General features: G+C 44.0%; 1 protein-coding gene across 1 annotated transcript in view; it reads left to right on the top strand.

The window, feature by feature from the left end:
• The window catches only part of LOC138966338 (QRFP-like peptide receptor), a 111,499-nt gene that overhangs the window by 67,870 nt on the left and 20,484 nt on the right, over positions 1-23,145 (top strand). Inside the window, exon 4 of the mRNA XM_070338535.1 lies at positions 21,595-21,718. Coding sequence (XP_070194636.1) covers positions 21,595-21,718 — 124 coding nt within the window. The remainder of the gene's footprint in view (positions 1-21,594; positions 21,719-23,145) is intronic.

The raw sequence follows: 23,145 nt of genomic DNA, 5'->3' as shown, positions 1-23,145 counted from the left end.
CACACACACACACACACACACACACACACACACACACACAAACACATACACCACGACCCTCGTCTCGATTCCCCCCTCTACGTTAAAACATTTAGTCAAAACTTGACTAAATGTAAAAAGGAAGGGGAAAGGGGACGGATTTTTAAAAAAGAACCTTGCTGAAAGTTTAAACAATTTTTTTTTATTTAAAGGTGTATTTTGTAAATTACAATGAGCGGTTTCGCCATGAATGAAATGCCGTTGTTTTTTCGTTTTGCCAGAACTCTTTTTACGCAACATAAATTGCAACTCTGCAAGATTGTGCATCAGTGATATATTATCTAAATACGCACGCCGTCAGACCTGATCGGGTCGTGTCTCCAACAGTGAGTCTTGTATTCTCGCATCAGACCCAAATCGCGTTTTACAGATTCGCTCACAAGACGCAACAGTCATTAAAACAAGAAAGCTGCATCTATTCGAGCCGGTCTTATCGTATTTTTGCAGTGACGGGTGATTTGAAAGATTGTATCATCGGCCAGCTAAGATGGTACGGGTCACCACCATTCCTGAGTGTTGAGAGTTATCTTTTCCTTTCACCCACGCTCAATTTTTTGCCCTCTCTCTCTCTCTCTCTCTCTCTCTCTCTCTCTCTCTCTCTCTCTCTCTCTCTCTCTCTCTCTCTCTCTCTCTCTCTCTCTCTCTCTCTCTCTCTCTCTCTCTCTCTCTCTCTTTCCCCCTTTTTTGTGCCTTGCGAATTGCAGGAAGCGGATTCGTCGTAAATGAAATGACTGTTTTTATATATAAAAAATGTGATAGTGTTGTTTAATCAACAGAAGCTCCCCTCTTATCTCTTGTCTTAATTGCCGTCGATCGTGGGGTTTTTTTGTGTGTGCTTTTTTTCCGTGTTTTTTTGTGTGTGCTTTTTTTCTGTGTTTTTTTGTGTGTGCTTTTTTTCGTGTTGTTTTGTGTGTGCTTTTTTTCCGTGTTTTTTTGTGTGTGCTTTTTTCCCGTGGTTTTTTGTGTGTGCTTTTTTTCCGTGTTTTTTTGTGTGGGCTTTTTTCCCGTGTTTTTTTGTGTGTGCTTTTTTTCCGTGTTTTTTTTGTGTGTGCTTTTTTTCCGTGGTTTTTTGTGTGTGCTTTTTTTCCGTGGTTTTTTCCTAGCTTTAATGTCAGAATCTCGTTGCATTCTGTAGTTTTCTTGTGAATTTGTTTAACCACCATTCGCGCGTCTGCGATGCCTGTCCGATTTAGCTAATCAAAATGACTGATATTCAACATAATACAAGCTTAGATGCTGTTGCCAAAATGTTATGCTTTACTTTATCAGGCTTTGTCGTCGGCGTTACATGCTCAAAACTTTAGACTGTCATAAATTACTTGGGGGGTGTCTTGAAAGGGGCGGGGGGGGGGGGGTCGAAGGCGAGTCGCGAAAGCATTTGCTTTTCTTGTTCATTTTATGTACTTTTTATTTGCGCGCGCTAAATGCCTTATGCAATGAGACAAATGCCATATTCTTTTTTGCCTGCTTTCTTATTATGTTTCAAACGCATTTCAGTTTATAAACATTTAGTTTGATTGTTTTTGAAATTCGATTTTGTTTTCTTTTGTAAGTTAATGACCCAGAAATACTGATTTGTGTATGAAAAAGAACAGTTTCGGTGTTGCAGCGTGAAGTTTTTGTGGTTGAGCCAAACAACGTCAGATCAGAATTGCAAAAAACTGAAATGTTCAAAGGTCACGAAACTGATCAGAGAGAATGGCCGTCTCTCTCTCTCTCTCTCTCTCTCTCTCTCTCTCTCTCTCTCTCTCTCTCTCTCTCTCTCTCTGTCTCTCTCTCTGTCTCTCTCTCTCTCTCTCTCTCTCTCTCTCTCTCTCTCTCTCTCTCTCTCTCTCTCTCTCCTTTGATCTCTCTCTCCTTTGATCTCTCTCTCTCTGTCTCTGTCTCTCTCTGTCTCTCTCTCTGTGTCTCTCTCTGTCTGTCTCTCTCTCTCTGTCTCTCTGTCTCTCTCTCTCTGTCTCTCTCTCTCTCTCTCCCTCTCTCTCTCTCTCTTCCCCCCCCCCTCCCTCCGTCCCACTCTCCTTTACTGTTATAGCCCAAAACATCCAAAAGCCATCCGCCCCGTACAATTTCATCCGGGTTTTTTTTTAGCGTTTATTGTGCTGTACTTTCTGTATCCCCTTTTTCCTCAATATCAAAGGTTATTCTCACAAATAGCAGGAAAGAAGGTGGCAAAAGTACTGGCTTCCTGCAAACGTTTCAAAGGGGAAAAACATCCTACGCTTTTCGGTGACGGCGGCTTAAAGAAGACGGTACAAAAAATGCAACAACAACAAATAAGGATGTTTCTTGTGTGTTGGTTGGGTTTTTTAACGTGTTTTTTGTATCAATGGTTTATGTGTGGGGGGGGAGGGTTGTGCGTGTGTGTATGATTGTGTTATTGGGCGTGCGGGTGCATTGTGTGTGTGTGTGTGTGTGTGTGTGTGTGTGTGTGTGTGTGTGTGTGTGTCTGTGTCTGTGTTTGAGTGTGTATGTGTGTCTGTGTGTGTGTGTGTGTGTGTGTGTGTGTGTGTGTCTGTGTGTGTGTGTGTCTGTGTCTGTGTGTGTGTGTGTGTGTGTGTGTGTGTGTATGTGGTTACGGTCTTCCGCCCTAGCCTCAATGCAATAACAATTCGTATAGACGCTCAGTGGGAGCAAGAAGAGATAAAAATAAAAAGTAAAAATGCTCGCTTTAACACAACGCGTGGGTGAGGTCTGAGATAGTGTTGCTGAGAAGAAGTGTGAGCTTAGAGTCTAATCTTTGCTAAGTGGAACCCGTTCTCAGCCAAGCCGGTAGAGCTGTTCGCAGGTTCATCCGAAACTCTGTTCCCGATGTGGTGACATAACCTGTCGTTCGCAAAAGACTGAAAGAAAGCAAGAGAAACAACACGAAAGGAAATAAGAAAATAGTCAAGACCAGACAGACCGACAGACGGACAGACAGACAAACAAACAAATATACAGACGGACGGACAGGCCGACAGAGAAACAGACAGAGAAACTAACACACGGACGGATAGACAGACAGAAAGAAAAATAGACAGACACAGGAACAGACAGAGCGACAAACAGACAGACAGACAAGAGGACAGACAGAGAAGCATAGAAACACCCTGCAGGGCCCGGACAGACCGAGTCTCTTCTCAAAAGTTCAGCGAAGATAGTAAAGAACATTTTCGGCTTGGAAACACTCCGATCACATTTTTATTTCCGACACGTGCCTAGCAGGCATGTTGCCAGGGTTTGTTTTCTTAGGCAAAATAAAGTTTCCTAAATGGCCATGAGAGTTTCTGCACTGTTTTGGAAATGTAAGGAATTTCCTAAACCATGAAAAATGTTCGACACATCTGCCGAAATAAGGGCAAAGATGTTCCTATGTCTTGCCGACTATCCACGACAAACGTATTCTTCTTCCTCCTTTTCTCCGTTCATGGGCTGCAATATTCACCAGCACACTCGTATTTTTGGGGCGGCGGAGGGGTCTTTGACCGTGCTCCCCCCCGTCATTTAGGCAGCCATACTCAGTTTTCGGGGGAAGCAGACGACAAACGACATCCCCGGAGTGGTGACATTCTTCGTGCACTTTTGTCCCGAACGGCCCAGGCGCAATAATTAGAATGGACACTTTGATTATGTTGCATGCCGCCCTCACCATCTCAACACAAAAGTATTCTCTGGTATTTGAGCATGGGTAAACCTCTTCGGGAGTTTCCTGCTGGAAAAAAATACAACAACACAGGCATCAAAAAAACATCTTGAAAGCTTTCTAAAGACGCCTCAATCTTCGGTGCTTCGACAGAAGATTATTTTTAATCTCACGGAAATGTGATAATACTCATTACTTGTTCTTCAACAAAGCAAAACACAAAACAGTCCCGAAAAGCAAAACAGTAAGAAAAGACTCACAAAAGCCAGAGTTTGACAATATGAAAATAATGCGCCCGTTGCGAAAGTGTGACCGTACCTTTTCATTCCACACAAAAAGAAACATTTTGAAATCATTAAACATGTCTAAAACGTTGCAAGCTTCAGATGGTTAAATTCATTGGCAAAGGATGGCTCTGCGTAGTTTTCCTGAAAGTTTTCTTTGTCAACAGAAAAGGACTATCTTTTTTCGCTGAACTTGCCTGTCTTTCTTTCCTGCTTTCTTTCTTTTCTTGTCTTGTCTTGTCTTGTCTCTCTTCTTTTCGGTATCATTTTGTGGGCCATAAAGGTTGACACGCGGGGGCAGAAAATTTGATTACGACATCAAAGATTTTAGGCTGCAAAGGGTAGAATGCCAATGCTGTTACTTGCTGAAAGCCGACGTGAAGATTAATAAATAGGTTCGGACAGGTTTTTTTTGTGCTTTTATCTCGTTTCTGTTACTTCTCTGCACTGAAAAAAAAACCCGATTAAATGTATTAACATCCACTTTCCTAATTTTACCGTCTCATGATGCATTTTTTCGTGAATCTCTGCTCCTGTCCAAAATCTTTGTCTGTCTGTCTGTTTGTTTGACTCTGTCTCTCTCTTTGTCTCCTTGTCTCTGTCCCTGTCTCTCTGTCTCTCTCTTTATGTCTTTGTCTCCGTCTCTCTGTCTCCGAATCTGTCTGTCTCCGAATCTGTCTGTCTGTCTGTCTGTCTGTCTGTCTGTCTGTCTGTCTGTCTGTCTGTCTGTCTCTCTCTCTCTCTCTCTCTCTCTCTCTCTCTCTCTCTCTCTTTCTCCCCCCCCCCCCTCTCCTATCAGCCTATCGTTAGATTGGTCGATCACTCCATCTTCTTTCTGTCGGTGTCAGTTCTCTGTCTCGGTCGGTCAGTCGGTCGGTTGGTCAGTCTGTCTGTCTGTTTATTTACCTCCCTCTGTGTTCCTCTGTCTGTCTGTCTGTCTGTCTGTCTGTCTATCTGTCTGTCTGTCGGTCTGTCTGTCGGTCTGTCGGTCTGTTTATTTACCTCTCTCTGTGTTTCTGTCTGTCTGTCTGTCTGTCTGTCTGTCTATCTGTCGGTCGGTCGGTCGGTCTGTCTGTCGGCCGGTCTGTCGGTCTGTCTGTCTGTTTATTTACCTCTCTTTGTGTTCCTCTGTCTGTCTGTCTGTCTGTCTGTCTGTATGTCTGTCCAACACACCATGCTTTTGTGTTTCTACCTTCGTGTCTCGATCGACATTTCTCTTCTTCAAGAACACAACAAATATGTCAACTGAAATGGAAGCGTGGGATTGCGTAAATCTCTGTGCGTTGGGCGTGTAGGGACGGAGAGGGGTGAGAGGGTATTATGTAGGGCAAAAGGTTAGATAGCCCGCATAGGCCGAAGACAGCGCGTCTTCACGTTCCAAAGGTGTGGGGGGGGGGGGTTGAATATCTGTTTGCGTCGGGCGTTTGGGGGGGGGGGAGGGGGATGGGTAAGAGGGTATTATGTAGGGCAAAAGGTTAGATAGCCCGCATAGGCCGAAGACAGCGCGTCATCATTGTCCAAAGATGGGGGTGGTGGGGGGAGGGGGGGGGTGAATATCTGTTGGGGGGGGGGGGGTAGGGTGGTGGGTAAGAGGGTATTATGTAGGGCAAAAGGTTTGATAGCCCGCATAGGCCAAAGACAGTGCGTCATCATGGCCCAAAGGGGGGTCTTCCGACATCGAAATTGCTCCAGCGATCAGGATTGACAGAGCTAATTGTATGTGGCTGACTTTCTGCTTTCCTAATCACGAGTTTTAACCTTTTCTGCAACAGCCTTTTGACCTTGTGCCAGCTCAACAACGATGGGAATTGCCCCTCTTATGCTGGCTGGCTGTAGTGTGGCCTTTTCCTTGAGTGTAATTTCCGAATTGATTTCTGGTTTGACAATTTAGCCAGAGAAAAAAAACTGTTTTTAGCCAAAGAAAAAACACCTGGCACGGGTCAAAAAGGAAGAACAAAAAAACCAAAAAACATCTGAAACAAAACGAGATGTGGACAGGACAACATCAAAAGAAAAGAAAAAAAATGAAATAAGAGGAACTATAACTATTTAGAATGAAAAAAATGAAGAACATGTAAAAATTAAAGGAGCTATGAAAACTTCTCAAACACCTTTGAAGAAAAAACTTAGAGTAAAAGAAGAAAAGAATTAGGTTTCACAGAAAAATACAAGCGAGCAAGAGAAAAACACTCCAAATTATCAAACACTTCAACAGTAAAGAATCAGAAGAGAAAGAAGAAGAAAAGCTTTAGCGGGACAATTCTCACACACTACATTCGAGAAGAAATGTGAGGGCGTGTGTACTTCCGAACAATCTGCGTTTCTTCATTCTTCCTTCGTCATCAACTCGAGAAAATATGACAGTCGGATACAAAAATAAGGAGCAAAACCATTAGTCTTGCGATAGGGAATGACGTCTGATGAAAGCAGGTTTGCGAGAATGTTTTTCACCTGTTCACGTAATGTTAAAGGCACATTTCTTCCCGTGTTAAACAAATCAGCTTCCCATTTCAGGTTTGGTACGGCATTTATGTGGGAGAAAACTATTCCTCAACTTGAACACACACCAAAAAGCCACACCCTGAGTGCTTTCCGTGCACAATGAGCTGATAAGGCCAAAAAAAAAAGGTCTGTTTACGGTAACATAGGCCAAAAAAATAGGGTCGGTAGGTCGGGATTTTTTTTTTCCCCCAAAAAAAACATATTTTTACGTTATTTTGCAAAAACAAAAGATTTTTTTTTTCCCCAAATGCCATAAAAAAGTCTAGGGTCGCGCGAAAAAAATAGGGTCGGTCGGGTTACCGTAAACAGACTTTTTTTTTTTTTGGCCTAACGCGAGACAACTCCTGTCATCTTGCCGCGAGGTTCCGCCTGTTACCATTGTCTTTTTACCGTATAAAATGCACGACTTACACACGAACTGTTACCAAAGCGACATGCTATTTGGGACCAATGCACGTTTTTTTTCTTTCTCGTGTGATCTTGCTGCGAGGTTCCGCCTGTTACCATTGTCTTTTTACCGTATAAAATGCACGACTTACACACGAACTGTTACCAAAGCGACATGCTATTTGGGACCAAGGCACGGGTTTTTTTTTCTTCCTTTCTCGTGTGATCTTGCCGCGAGGTTACCAGCCGAAAGAAAGAAGGGGCATAACCTCACCAGAACCGCCCATTGGAATGTGTTTATGAATTTAATTCTCTGCAAAAATGATCCGTCAAAACGTGAACACTCTGCACAGGAAGGAGGCAGGGTCTTGATTGTGTGTATGTGTCTAAGAGGAGGGATGGTCTCATCCCATGTAAAAACCTAGGCAGACTAGAGATAGTGAGTTGAACTACGGAAAGTACTGTGCCTTTAAATGTGAGTATTGGCAGTGAGATCCGCGTAGTAGAGAGGGAGCGAGGGGGGGGGGGAGGAGGGGAGGCATTTATATGGCTCAAATTAACCGAAATTGTCTGATAAGAGTAGGTTGGGTTGAGACGTGCTGTTATGCGAGACAGAGTTTTCTAAGGGTGTGTCGACAGCCAAAAAAGAGTACACTGGTGTTTGGGTTTGTTGGGTGGGTTTTTTTCAGCGAATATTGATGGAAGTTTTTGTTCTTGGTAAGAGGCCAACAATAGCGCAATATTATCGGGAGCTTGGTTTATTTTCATTTTTATAGAGCAGTAAATCGGTTTTGATGCTATATCAAACTGTAGCATAGATAAGACGAAGACACCTTTGGTCTCTCGCCCACCTGCACAAACACACACGCGTTTTGTCCACGTGTTTCAGACACACCCCTCGCTAATGACTGGGCTGTAGTGTCACGTGGGAAAGTTTGCCTCCATAAAAGCAAGAGTATGCAGTCTTGCACAACCCATACAATCCCGACAGAGTTACTTCCCCACATCGTCCTTTACTGCGCTGATTTCTTGGCGATAAAGTACTAAGTATACAAAGAGAGGGGAGTGAAAAGAAACAGAATGGATGAAGAACGAGATTAAACGAAAAGGGAGATGAAAGGCATAAAGACGAAAGAAGAAAAGTACAAAACGGAGTAGAAAAAGAAAAGAGAACAAAAAGTGAATGCGAAAAAAAGGGGAGAAAATGGGAAGTAAAAGTACAGGGGAGGTCCCGATCCATTTTGAAGACTCGGTAAGCCCCTCCCTCGCTAATGCACGTGCTCGTTGATTGCAATGGCTGATTTGTCCCTGTGCTGTTCCTGTCGATTTTTTTGTGCTGATTACCCCATTCAGTGAAAGTAACTGTTATCTTTTCCCTGCACTTACTCTTCATTCCAATTTCAGTCGAGTGGATCTCTCTCTCTCTCTCTCTCTCTCTCTCTCTCTCTCTCTCTCTCTCTCTCTCTCTCTCTCTCTCTCTCTCTCTCTCTCTGCCAGCTATGTTCTCCTTCAATTATAACTTCTTTTAGGGTTCATCTCCTACAAGGGAAAGTCCCCTCTTGCACGCGTTACTGCTCCGGCGCGAAAAACTAGGTCATAATTTCCTCACAGAATACCGAATTTTTCCGTCAAAAAAAAAGAGTGATTCGCTTGACCGTATGACCATGTGACCGGAATAGCCGTGATTTTGAAAATTGGTTTTCCCGTCAGGTGTCGCTTTTGTCTTGAGCAGTGGGTAATCGTCACTTCCGGGTTTTTTCTGCTGGGCAAAATGTATGTGTGAAGGGCTTCCGGTTGGCTCTGTGGAGATTGGTGATGGTGGAGACGGGGAGAGCTTCCAGTATCACACAATACAAAAGTTCACCCCATACAGTTACGAATCTCATTTGCAAATTGGGTTTCCATGTATCACGCTGCCGCCACTTTCAATCTGTCGGTGTCCTTTTTGTGACGTCAAGCGATTCATTGAATCATAGGACAGATAAGTCGCCGTCTCAGTTGCCGAGACAGGGTCAGCCACCTCAGTACTATCATACTTAATTGGTTTCGGTCAACTCGGCAAAAACGGGATTTCAAGGAGCAATCGAATTTCTTTCTCGTCTTTCTTGCAGCACGCATTTTTGGTATTATTTTTTTCTTTCCTTTTCTGTTTGCTCATTTCTTACCCTTTTGTTTAGAACTCCGCTGCTTCTGTGTGGCTCCTCGTCTCTTCTTAGGTCTTGCAGTCTATCATCTTGTCAGCTCTTTCTGCGAGTACGATTCCCTTGGAAGTAGGGAAGACTGGACGGGCGTCAGCAGGTCAAAACTATGGAGAACGGCACACCAAAGACACACACGGACGACTGCCTCAGTTACCTCATCATAAGTATCTCCCAACCGGCAATGGCGGCAAGAGACTGAACTAAACCAAAATGAATGATATCCTCTGTTCAACAACAACAACAACAAAATACTAAAGATGAATACAGAGATATACATTTTAGCATGCGTTCTTGTTTATATCGCAGTAACTTTTTTTTTTTAAATGATGTTTTCATTTTGACCCTTTTTTCATCGCGACTTCACTACTCCCCCCACATATATATAGCCTACAGTTTTTACCTAAAATTGATCAAACAATCGAAAACGGAAAACGGAACATCTATGAGCTTCTCTTTTTGCTTTAGTCTTACTAGCCGTACTAGTATAACGTATGCGTACATGGAATGACATTGCGGGTTACCTGAACATTGACAATGACGAAAGAAAGATTGTGTGTGTGTGTGTGTGTGCGCGCGCGCGTGTGTGTGTGTGTGTGTGTGTGCGTGTGTGTGTGCGTGCGTGTGTGGGTGTGTGTGACCATGTTTGAATTTATTCGGATTTAGTTCTCTTTCCTTGTTTGTATTATGATTATGTAAGTGTAAAGCGCTCTGGGCTTGTCACCCCGAGGTTTACGCGCTATATAAGTAATCGTTATTATTATTATTATTATTATTATTAGTCTTAGCATGACATAAACAGACAACAGCAACAACAACGACAACAACAACAGCAACAACAACAATAACAACAACAATAACAACAACAACATTAAACCTGCCGTGCAGACAACAACAACAATAAACCTAGCTGGCCTGCAGACAGTTTTTGTGTTTATTTTTATTTCCTTTTTCTGTTTTTTTCTGGGGTTTTATTTTCCCTTTTTTTAAGCCTCGTGTTGACGAGGACGAAGATGCGACGGGAACAGCTGAGCGTCTCGCAACGAACGAGATCGATGGCGTGGTTTAACGGCTTCTTTACAAGCTTTCCCCGCGCAATAATGGTTGTCTATCTAATTCGCTCCTTTTTCCCCCCTCCCCTTTCTCGTCATCGGATCATCTCGCGTCCGTCTTTTCCTCGTCCTAAAGCTCACGGTGCAGAATTGTAAAGTTCAAGTGGTTCTACCCGAAGGTGACGTGTTTACGGGCCCAGGTCGCGTGCCTGTCTCACGGGTGCTGGTGTCAGTGTGGTTAGAACTTTTTTTCTGTGGGGGCTGAGGTTTGGGATGGGTTGGGGGTGGGGGGGGGCTCGGTGTGTAAATATTCAGCCGTGAGATTGGTAGCGATGGTGGTGGTGGTTTTGTCTGGTTGTATTGTGTGTATGGGGTGTGTGTGTGTGTGTCAGTGTGTGTGTGTGTGTATGTGCGTGTGTGTGTGTGTGTGTGTGTGTGTGTGTGTTTTATTGATAATATTGTTCTTTTGCTGCTTTTTTCCTTTTTCTTATTCTTTCCTTTTAACGGTTGTGGAATCATACATTGACTGAAGGGTCACAAAAAAAGTCGGACCAAGTTTGACACGGTGATTTGTAAGTCGGTTGATAAGATTAAGAAAATTAGATTAAACTGTAGATTTTCTGGGAATGTTGGACCTCACCACCCCCCCCCCCCCCCCCCCCACCCCACCAACCCCCCGACAATGGCTTATAATTCTTTTCATCGGCTTTGCAGAATTCGTGTTTCACTGCCCTTATTATTTACTTCGTCACTTTATAGTACATGTACTGAATGAATTCAGGAAAGCTTTGTATTTAAGTCTACGACATTATAAATGTAATGTAGCCAAAATTCTCATCAATCACAAGAAAACTACTCTGAGGCCCGTAAACATTGCAATTTGAGTGTCGACTGTAAAGTAGACAAGATTTCGCGTAGTTCGCTGATGAGTTTGAAAGGAGGAGAAGAGCGGAGGATGGAGAGGATTCATGGGGGGAGGGGGGGAGATGGAAAATTGGAGGAGAAAAGCATAGCGGGACAGAGATTTATCGACTAAAACCCAGGGCTGAAAGGGTAATCCTGGCTGCCACAAGCCCTCGGATTGTGAAGAGCATCGGGTCTCGGCCAGCCCAGACGCTTTGAGGAAGAGTCCTGAAACCAAAGCCGGTGCGGACTTGTCTCGGTCAGAAAAGCGTAACGTCGGGTCTCGGCCAGCCCAGACGCTTTGAGGGAGAGTCCTGCAACGAGGCCGGTGCAGACTTGGAGCGCTACTTCCGGTCTCGGCCAGCGTAGACGTTTTGAGTGAGAGCCGTGTGCACAACGAAAGCCGGTGCTGACTTGTCTCGGTCAGAAGAGCGTAACGTCGGGTATCGGCTAGCCGGGGACACATCAAATGAGAGCCCTGCAATGAAAGGCGATGTTTGTGGACTTGTCTTATTTTGAAAAGGGTAACGTCTGGTCTCGACCAGCCAAGACACTTTGAGTGAGAGCCCTGCAACATAAGCCGGTGCGGACTTGTCTCGGTCAGAAGAGCGTAACATCGGGTCTCGGTCAGCCGGAGACACATTGAGCGGGGGCCTGCACTGAACGAAAGCCGGTGCAGACCTCAGTGTCTCGTTTAGAAGAGCGTAACGTCTGGTCTCGACCAGCCCAGACACTTTGAGTGAGAGTCCTGAAACAAAAGCCGGTGCAGACTTGGAGCGCAACTTCGGGTCTCGGCAAGGCTAGACACTTTGAGTGATAGCCCTCGCAACGAAAGCCGGTTCGGACTCGTCTCGGTCAGAAGAGCGTTACTTCGGGTCTCGGGCAGCCCAGACACTGTGAGTGAAAACCCTGAAAGATGTCGCGGACTTGTCGCTGTCATATTGGTCTTCCGTTCTCTGGTCAGTCTTGTAAATCGTCTTGACCTGCAATTTGCATGTAGATTGATACTTGCTGCTCGCCGCACGGACAGGTCAGCTTGCCGGGCTGGACTTTCAAAATCTGGGGACAATCTTCTGAAATTGACAGTGATCGTGCAATAAAGCTTGGATCAATGACGGTGGTGTTGTTGTTATTGGTGGCAGTGGTGTGCGTAGTTGTCTTTTTCTTTTCTCTCTCTCTCTCTCTCTCTCTCTCTCTCTCTCTCTCTCTCTCTCTCTCTCTCTCTCTCTCTCTCTCTCTCTCTCTCGGTTGTAAGAAAAGGCGTCGCCTTAAACCTCTATCCTTGAAAAATAAAGTTCCATCATCATCATCATCATCATCATCATCTCTCTCTCTCTCTCTCTCTCTCTCTCTCTCTCTCTCTCTCTCTCTCTCTCTCTCTCTCTCTCTCTCTCTCTCTCTCTCTCTCTCTCTCTCCTTTCCCCCAGCAATCGCTCATTAACAAGTTTAGTACCCCTATAAAATCACTCTCTTCCAAAATTTCCAGTAGCACGTGCTTGCAGTACTGAATGAAATCTCGCTGAACCACGTTGACCGACATGAGATCTGCAGTGGATTAGCTTTGAATAAAAAAAACGCTCGCGCTGGACCCGAGTACTCTTCAGACTGGCTCGCTCAATAAATATAAATGTTTGGAATGTCTGTGGTGTGAATGTTGGTTTCTGACCAGAAATGCAGATCTATCTCTGGCCGATTCATAGATTCAACCTACAAACTGCGACCTCATCTGTGATCAGATGGCCAAGCAATGCGTGAAATCTTTTATTCTAAAGCCTTATGGCTCGTTTCGACAAGCATTAAACGGATGAAATTAACCACATGCAGTTTATTCTTCAGAAAAATGCACACAAAAAATGGGTTGGGTTCGGTGATTTGTACATAAACGTCTTCCTCGCGATAGGTTCGCTTATTATTTTGTCTTATGAAGCCGTCATCAACACGAACACAATGATTGCAGAAGCAAACTCTGTACCTACACGACCGAGACACAAGACTGATTATTTCACAGCTGCAATGTGAATAGAGAACTAAGACGTTTTGGGTAAGCTTACTCACGTCAGGTCTTCACTGACAAGCTAGGAACAGACGGAAAATTCCGAACAAAAGTAAATGACGTCAAAGTCTCTTTCGCTTTGCGTGTAACTTTGTCATGACGTATTTTTGTGTGACGCGTTCGGCTGTTCTATCAGCTCAATGGCTGCGTGTTGCCCCGCCGGTGTGAACTCCTCCTACGGCCAAGTCGTTTTTGTGGTTTATTTCGCATTTAGGTCCCAGGTAACATTATGAAGTTTTAATACGATCAATCGGACCTATTATCAAGTTAGTGTATCAACTTTTGAACGAACTGCGCCCAGTAGTTTCCCAGCAATAAGCTGTTAAGTGGAGAAAGACACACACACAGACAGACACACGATTAAAGTCTGCTGAGCCCAAGTACTAGCGTACTCGGGGATAAAGTGGTTATCGTCGTTTCACGCTTGGCTTGATAAACGAGTACATCGCATTCTGATTGGTTTTTAAAGAGTATCGTAGATGTGAAATGCCCCCTGATTGGTGGGTTTGAATTTCAAAAACATTCTTTTATATTTCGCATCGGTACTGAATTGTCGTTGACGTTGTAACATGCATACAGTGTGATTTCTTTTTACCCCTACAACGCTTTCTTTGGAATTCGGCTATGCCATGCAATAAAATCAGCCGATAGCTGTACACTGTTTTCCACAGTTCTATATTTTAAGAAGATGTTTTGGGACTTCGTGTTATTCGCATAAAAGCAACTCGGCTCAGGGCCGGACTACCGGGGGGGTTATGGGGGTTGCGCAACCCCCCCCCTAGCCTAAACATGTACCTTACTTATTTAATTTTTTTTTATTATTGCTTATTTTATGCCGTTTCATGCAAGGAGCGACCATTTTCCTATCTCAGAATATGACCTACCCGTCAGCTTCAGGGGGCTTCGCCCCCTGACCCCCACAACGAGGGGTGGGTGGGTGGGTTCTAGGGTTTTCGGACCCCCCCCCCCCCCCCCAAGCCAAAAAATAAAAATATTGAATGAGGTATGCATTTCTTTATTTTACATTGAGTTTCAATTTTTGGGGTATTAATCAGTGACAAAATCTGCTGCCTGAAACTGGTAATGATCATCCTCAGAATGCACCAGATTGCACCATTTTGCATCCTTTTTTCAAAATTTTCCGGGGGGGCATGCCCCCGGACCCCCCTAGCAAGCTAGGCGCTTCGCGCCGTCGGCTCGGCGCTTTGCGCCGTCGGCTCGGCGCTTCGCGCCTTCACACGCATATCTTCACAATATACTTTTTAAAAAAAACAGTCATAAAATGAGCTGATCCGCCCCTGCCGCCAGGGGGGACATCCCCCTGGGCCACCACTGGCAACCCCCCCCCCCCCCCCCCCCCCCTCCTCTTCGCCTAGTCCGGCCCTGCGGCTTCTTCGTACAGTTGATTTTGTCGAGCGATTGTACCAGCTGTACGAATATCTGGTTCGAGGTATATAAGAACAACAAACATATAGAACTGAACTTTCAGTTATTGAAATACAGCATGCACATGGAACAGAATAGCGTGTTACCCAGCTTTATTGCAGAAATTCCTGTCATGTCTTTTTATGTGTAAGTATGTCATTAGTTTTAATAAAGTCAGCGGAAATGCATGTTTTGTTGCTTGTCTAAATTTGATTTCGCTAACACGACAAGCAACAAAACATGCATTTCCGCTGACTTTATTAAAACTAATCCTTTTTATACTTTCCCAGAGAGGTGCATTTCTCGTAACTACAAGTTCACTTCCACTCCTGCTAACATCCTGCAGATAAAAATAAAAAGTCAAGTCAACGCACGCACCCTGAAAAAAAAGCGATAACCGGTCTATAACTGCTCATGAATAGGTCTCTTTATGGGGCAGAGGTAAACAAACTGATTGCGTGATTTTGTTGACACGCAGAAACCAGAAGCAGAAATCCCACACAACGCAGTCTCTATTTCTCAGGCCTGGGAGAGGCGAAAGAGTACTTTACGGTGCATTCATATGTACCTTTGTTTTCAAGTGGCAGAGAACTGGTTGCTACGGAAGTGTGTTTTTGCTCTCTCTCTCTCTCTCTCTCTCTCTCTCTCTCTCTCTCTCTCTCTCTCTCTCTCTCTCTCTCTCTCTCTCTCTCTCTCTCTCTCTCTCTCTCTCTCTCTCTCTCTCTCTCTCTCTCTCTCTCTCTCTCTCTCTCTCTCTCTCTTTCTCTCTCTCTCTCTCTCACACACACACACACACACACACACACACACACACACACACACACACACACACACATTCACTAAAGAAGTATTGCCAAAGTTTCGCAGCTTGGAATTCAGAACGAAAGCAAGTGAGGACGTCTTGTGTTTCGCCTTTCGCAAATTGCTTGAACCGCCAGTTGTTTAGGGTATCGGACAACAGAACGAGCTCTACAAGAATGCTTTTAGCATCCCAGGGTAGGCCAATGGCCGATCGGATGGACATTTTGGGAGGTAACTGATGCTTTTAAATATCAAAGTTATCGTAGATAAACTCCAACAGTTTCCTTGGAGGTCTCTCCGTTCAACGATAATAGTGATCGTATTCGACGATGATGATGAAGGGTCGACGATGATGATGATGGCGATGACGATGATGATGATGGCGATGATGATGATGATGGTGGTGGTGATGATGATGATGAGGATGAGGATGAGGATGAGGATGATGATGATGATGAAAGCAATATTGACCTCAGTCAGAACTCTAACACTACAAACATTCATCCTTCTAAAAAAAATAACCACGGCCTTTTCATACGACGCCCTAGAGAAGTGCATCAGTCATCACCATGCAGAACACACATTACCATACCCACGTGCACTTTGAATACAAACGAGATTATTGTTGCATACGGACAACCAAACCACGAAGACTGTTCCCAAGACTCCAGCTTCGTCACCTTGTTGAATCGGCTGCGGCAGATTTCGCCCGCAACGGCTGATCTCAGCTCCCTTCTCTGTCCTTTTGTGATTGTCTTCAAAAATCGTGGCTATTTGTTTGTTTGTCTGTTTGTCTGTTTGTTTGTTTGTTTGTTTTTGTTTTTATTGCCTTTGAGGTGATTAAAATGATTGTACGATTGTATCGTGTAACAATAAAACCCACTAAACATGACTTTTTTTCCCCTTTAATCTGATAGTCAAACTTCGTTGCAAGTTTTTGAGCGAGCCTAATGGCGGTCGGACAAATGCATTCAGTGTATGTTAAACACCATCCATCACAAACACGAGCCATTCTCTTCGTCGTCATTTTTGTAAGCATTCAGGGAGAGTAGCCTACATATGGGAGATGAACTTTAAATCATCCGCCGCCGGCGGAGGAAACCAAAATCTCCTGCGGCCGATTCAGCAGGGTACGTGTATCTCAGTGCGATCCCCCAAAAAGTCGCATGTATTCATGACAAGATCAACAGCCACCAGGGGAGGGGCTGAGTTGGATAACTATACTGTTTTTGTCATCGCTTGACATAGATCTGTTTGTGCACGTCGAGAAGGAAAAATAAGCAAATCCCCCATGCCCCCTAAGTTATTGATACCCGCCGAGCAGATTAAACAAACTTACATGCCTTGTCCGGAGCAGGCGGAATAAGCTGATATATTCTCGGGATAATAATTCCCACTGACGGAATAAACTGATATTCTCGGACTAATAATTCCCACTGACGGAATAAACTAGCATTCTTACAAAAAAATCATCCGAACTGTGTTTCAAGGGAACGAGGGAGATGCGATGAAAGACATGGCTGTTTAGTCGAGGGAGCGGTCCCCATTTTGCAAGGGAGAGAATTGTGTACAGCTTCTTTGTCTCCGTACAACTAACAGGATCAGTTCTTCTTTCTTGTGAAAGGTCTACGTCATTCATATTTATGGTGGGAGAAGAAATATCATGTTGTTAACAGACACACAACTTGTGAGGTGGATAGGAAAGACTGAACAGGGAGGGTTGGCGCGCGGGAGGGGGGGGGCAGGGCGGGGGGGGGGGGGGGGGGCTGTCTATACACAGTATCGTTTTCTCAGTGGAGAAGAAGAATGTTCCGATGTTTTCTGGGCTTTGCCAGGGAGCAACCACACAAAAAGGAAAGAGAAGAGAAAATGAGTTTAACTGACAGGCATTAGGGGGAGGGACTGAGTTGATCAGATAAAAATCAAGTACTCAGCCTAATACAGACTCTAACATCTTTACAAGACAAAACATCAACAACGCAAGCCACACCATAAAAACGGAGCCAAAACATTTTGAAAAAGAGCAACACTAGTTACAACAAAGAAAGCTGCTTTGAGCCATGACAGAATCCGGTGGGAGGTTGAAAGCAGGGAGGGAGAATAGTGGCGAAAAAAATCTCAGGAGAAAAAGCGAGAGAGGGAGAGAGAGAGAGAGAGAGAGAGAGAGAGAGCAAACTATCAAAAAGACAGAAAGAAGGATTACCAAAGAGAGAGACAGATTGCCAAATAGAGAGAGAGAGAGAGAGTAGAGAGGGGGAGAGAAAAAGAGAAGAGACAGAAAGACAGAAAGGTAAGCATACAAAGAAAGTAAGGTATACAAAGAGAGAGAGAGAGCGAGAGAGAGAGCGAGAGAGAAAGAGAGAGAGCGAGCGAGAGAGAGAGAGAGAGCGAGCGAGCGAGAGAGAGAGAGAGAGAGAGGAGGAGGAGGAGGGGGTACAGAGAGAGTGTGTCGGCTCGAGGGGAACGCAGTACAAGACAAAAAAGAGCACACGTACAACAGAGAGAGACAGACAGACAGACAGACAGACAGACATATAGACAAACAGATAGACGGACAAGACAAACAGACAGACAGACAGACAGACTGACTGATAGAGAAAGTCGAGGCCGTCCTTAAGCAGTTTAGCCTGAACTCGACTTCGCGAAAACTCGATGTCAAAGCTTTTTGCAGCGAGCTTCTAATTCTCGAAGTGGTCTTCGCGAAGTCAATTTCACCCAAATAATGACAGACAAGACAGGACAGACCAGCATGCGCGGAGCCAGAGAAAGAAAATCTTCAGCCATGCACCTTTCCCTTAAAAATACCAGACAGACGATCTTAGACCAATGAAAAGTAATGAGGCCACTCGATTGAAGTACATGCCAATTACCACGTCGGCTCCTGTCCTCAAGTGGGCTTATTTCATAGCGTTATTATAAGACCGATATGTCTTTTTGGCGCTGTGTGTATGTGTCTGTATCTGTATCTCAGTGTGTGTGTGTGTGTGTGTGTATGTGTGTGTGTGTGTGTGTGTGTGTATGTGTCAGTGTCTGTGTGAGTGTGTGTGTGTGTGTGTGTGTGTGAGTGCATGCGTGCGTGCGTGCGTGTGTGTGTGTATATGCGTGCGTGAGTGTGCGCGTGCATGTACGTGCGGGCGGGCGAGCGCTCGATTTTAAGAGGAAGAGTCAAGCAGAAGATAAGATGTAAGTGTCTTGACAGGAAATTGAAAATGTGTTCTTGAATGCACTTTATGTCTAAGCACTTGTAAGATTGACAGTTAGTAGGAACGGTTCGCGCATACTTTAGACCGTTAGACGGGCACAGGGACACACAATTGCCCACAAGGAAACACGCACGCACGAAACTGCACACACATGCAGATAAACAGACTGACAGAAGAAACAAGGAAATCCCTGGAGATTAAAAATGTTGACAAAAAGACAGAAATTATGAGGCATGAAAAAGTGCATGGAAATTTTGACAAAAAGACTGAAATTATGAGGCATGAAAAAGTGCATGGAAATTTTGACAAAAAGACTGAAATTATGAGGCATGAAAAAGTGCATGGAAATTTTGACAAAAAGACTGAAATTATGAGGCATCAAAAAGTGCATGGAAATTTTGACAAAAAGACAGAAATTATGAGGCATGAAAAAGTGCACGGAAATTTTGACAAAAAGACTGAAATTATGAGGCATGAAAAAGTGCCTGTAAGAATTGCGAAACAACCAGCCAACACCCAAATCCATCCTCACCTTTCCCTAACGACCTATCCCAACTCTAACCCCGAATTTTGACAGTCCCCACCCCCACCCCCCCCCCCCTCCCACCCTTAAACTTACCACTTCTTCAAGTGCTTGTTTTATAGGCTATGGTTGTTTCATTGTAAAGTCACTTTGTACACACACACACACACACACACACACACACACACACACACACACACACACAAACACACACACACACACACACACACACACGCATGCATGTACGCCCAATGAGTAAATGGGAGCACACTGGGAAATGTTAGCAGATTTTAATACAAATGACTCTTTTCTTTGAAATGTACAAACAAAACGTTGCTAGATCTTTTGCACTGAATGTGGTGAAAACATTGCTAAATACTTAGCGCTGAATACCGACGTGACTTGAGGGCATATCGCGTTCTCTAAGGCACAGGTGCAAAGAACGATAATTGCGTTAGACCTTTCAACAGCGTTACTTCCCCTCGTCAATCTTCTCAAACAGTACACTAAGTAATTGTGAAGTACGTTGTGTTTAACGTTGTTTTTACATTTAGTCAAGTTTTGACTAAATGTTTTAACATAGAGGGGGGAATCGAGACGAGGGTCGTGGTGTATGTGTGTGTGTGTGTGTGTGTGTCTGTGTGTGTGTGTGTGTGTGTGTGTGTGTGTGTGTGTGTGTGTGTCTGTCTGTGTGTGTGTGTAGAGCGATTCAGACTAAACTACTGGGCCGATCTTTATGAAATTTGACATGAGAGTTCCTGGGTATGATATCCCCGGATGTTTTTTTCTTTTTTTCGATAAATACCTTTGATGACGTCATATTCGGCTTTTTGTAAACGTTGAGGCGGCACTGTCACACCCTCATTTTTCAATTAAATTGATTGAAATTTTGGCAAAGCAATCTTCGACAAAGGCCGGGGTTTGGTATTGCATTTCAGCTTGGTGGCTTAAAAACTAATGAGTGAGTGTGGTCATTACAAATCGGAAACTTGTAATTAAAATCATTTTTTTATTAAACGATCCAAAAACAATTTCATCTTCTTCTTCGTCATTTTCCAATTCCAAAAACATATACATATGTTATATTTGGATTAAAAACAAGCTCTGAAAATTAAAAATATAAAAATTATGATCAAAATTAAATTTCCGAAATCGTTTTAAAAACTATTTCATCTTATTCCTTGTCGGTTCCTGATTCCAAAAACATATAGATATGATATGTTTGGATTAAAAACACGCTCAGAAAGTTAAAACGAAGAGAGGTACAGTAAAGCGTGCTATGAAGCACAGCGCAACCGCTACCGCGCCAAACAGGCTCGTCACTTTCACTGCCTTTTGCACTAGCGGCGGACTACGTTCAGTTTCATTCTGTGAGTTCCACAGCTTGACTAAATGTAGTAATTTCGCCTTACGCGACTTGTTTGTTTTTGTGTCGTTGTTTTGTTTTGTGGCGGTGGTGGTGATGGTCGTGGTGGTGCTCTCATGATGTTCTCTCTCTCTCTCTCTCTCTCTCTCTCTCTTTACCTCTCTCTCTGTCTCTCTCTCTCTCTCTCTCTCTCTCTCTCTCTCTCTCTCTCTCTCTCTCTCTCTCTCTCTCTCTCTCTCTCTCTCTCTCTCTCTCTACCGGCACGGTTGGCCTAGTGGTAAGGCGTCCGCCCCGTGATCGGGAGGTCGTGGGTTCGAACCCCGGCCGGGTCATACCTAAGACTTTAAAATTGTCAATCTAGTGGCTGCTCCGCCTGGCGTCTGGCATTATGGGGTTAGTGCTCGGACTGGTTGGTCCGGTGTCAGAATAATGTGACTGGGTGAGACATGAAGCCTGTGCTGCGACTTCTGTCTTGTGTGTGGCGCACGTTATATGTCAAAGCAGCACCGCCCTGATATGGCCCTTCGTGGTCGGCTGGGCGTTAAGCAAACAAACAAACAAACAAACAAACTCTCTCTCTCTCTCTCTCTCTCTCTCTCTCTCTCTCTCTCTCTCTCTCTCGAGATCTCTCTCTCTCGAGATCTCTCTCTCTCTCTCTCGTCTTAAAAATATCAGTGACACAAAATCCTCCTTTGTCAATACTGAAACGGATTTTCACTTTTGTGACATTCTGCTAACTGTATCACGACGTCCCGTAATTTGAACTCAAACTTTCCACAAGTTCACACAAAAATTGTAAGATGAATCCTGTAACAAAACCTCTTCCTATGTCAAAACTGTAACAGTCTGTTTAGGAGTGTCACTTTTGTCACATTCTGCCAACTGTAGAAGCTCACTAATCAGAACTCAAAATGTCCACAAGTTCACACACAAAATGCAAGATGAACCCTGTTAGGCAACAACAACAAATATCTTGGTTTAGGGTCATTTTTTCTCGCCGACCCTACAACTTTTTTTTCATCTCTTAAAAAAACAATAAACTGTTGGCACATTTTGAAAACCATACCAAGACTAAGGGAAGTAACCGCCTTTAAAATCGACTCAATTTAAAAAAACAAATTTGAAAATGAAAATGCCGACCTACCGACCCTATCGTTTTTGGTCACGTTACCCATAACCAACATATCCTTTTGTTTGGCCTAACTAAAGATTGTTGGTGTTTTACTGTTGCAGGTTAGTGGCTGTGGTGTTCCCGTTGCAAGCCAAGTACCTTTGCACGATGCGTCACGCTCAGCTGGTTGTCCTGGGGGTCTGGACGTTCTCCGCTGCGCTGGCCGTGCCCACCTTCTTCATCTATGTCAGTGGCTCTTTTATAACACGTTAATATATGTTATAGTCTTATATTATCATCGCTGTCACGTCGTCATCATCGTCGTTGTTGTTGTTGTTGTTGTCATGAATGTCTCCGTCGTCATTATCATCGTTGTTTTTGTTGTCGTCGTCGTCATCGTCATCATCATTATCGTCGTCATCATCATCGTTGTTGTTGTTGTTGTTGTCATTAATGTCTCCGTCGTCATTATCATCGTTGTTTTTGTTGTCGTCGTCGTCGTCGTCATTGTCATCATCATTATCGTCGTCATCATCATTGTTGTTGCTGTCGTTGTCATCGTCATCATCATTGTCGGCGTCATCATAATCGTCGTTGTCATCATCAGCATCACCATCGTCATCAACATCATCACCAACAGCATCATCATCATCAGCATCCTCCTCCTCCTCCGTATCATCATCATCATCATCATCATCATCATCATCTTCGTCGTTGTATTAGGGGTGTGGACTTTCTTCAATCAATCAATCAATATGAGGCTTATATCGCGCGTATTCCGTGGGTACAGTTCTAAGCGCAGGGATTTTTTTTAAATTTTTTTTATGCGATTTATTTATGCCGTGTGAGATGGAATTTTTTTACACAATACATCACGCATTCACATCGGCCAGCAGATCGCAGCCATTTCGGCGCATATCCTACTTTTCACGGCCTATTATTCCAAGTCACACGGGTATTTTGGTGGACTTTTTTTTATCTATGCCTATACAATTTTGCCAGGAAAGACCCTTTTGTCAATCGTGGGATCTTTAACGTGCACACCCCAATGTAGTGTACACGAAGGGACCTCGGTTTTTCGTCTCATCCGAAAGACTAGCACTTGAACCCACCACCTAGATTAGGAAAGGGGGGAGAAAATTGCTAACGCCCTGACCCAGGGTCGAACTCGCAACCTCTCGCTTCCGAGCGCAAGTGCGTTACCACTCGGCCACCCAGTCCACTTTCTTGGCTGCCTTCGATGTCCCAACGATCTTCATCAGAAACAAACTGATTTATTTCACTGTTAAATTCACTGTCGATTGCCGTCCTTGTTACCGTTATCTTCGTCATTCTTTTTACATGGGATAAGTCCTTCCTTTCTTAAACTTGGTCATTGGAAATACACTAAACATGTACAGCCTGATTGTTTCTTTTGCGGAATGGGACTTTTTGTGGGAATTCATTCCGCATATTGACATAATGATGCCATTTAAATAAATAATAGATATCTGCGAAAACCAAAATGCTCATTCTTCTTTGCACAGAAAGCAGCACGGCTGCAAATCTATCGTATCTGTCGAAGAAGAAGGATGGATAAATGGATAAATGTCACGACAAAGCATGGACAGAACTGTGATGTACGAGAGATGGAAGTTACTTTTAATTAGAGGGGAAGAATCTCGTGGGAAAAT

Source organism: Littorina saxatilis, linkage group LG5 (assembly GCF_037325665.1).
Source record: "Littorina saxatilis isolate snail1 linkage group LG5, US_GU_Lsax_2.0, whole genome shotgun sequence".
Taxonomy (NCBI): Eukaryota; Metazoa; Mollusca; class Gastropoda; order Littorinimorpha; family Littorinidae; genus Littorina; species Littorina saxatilis.
The sequence above is the reverse complement of the archived record's forward strand: the minus strand, read 5'-3'. Positions and strand labels throughout refer to the sequence as shown.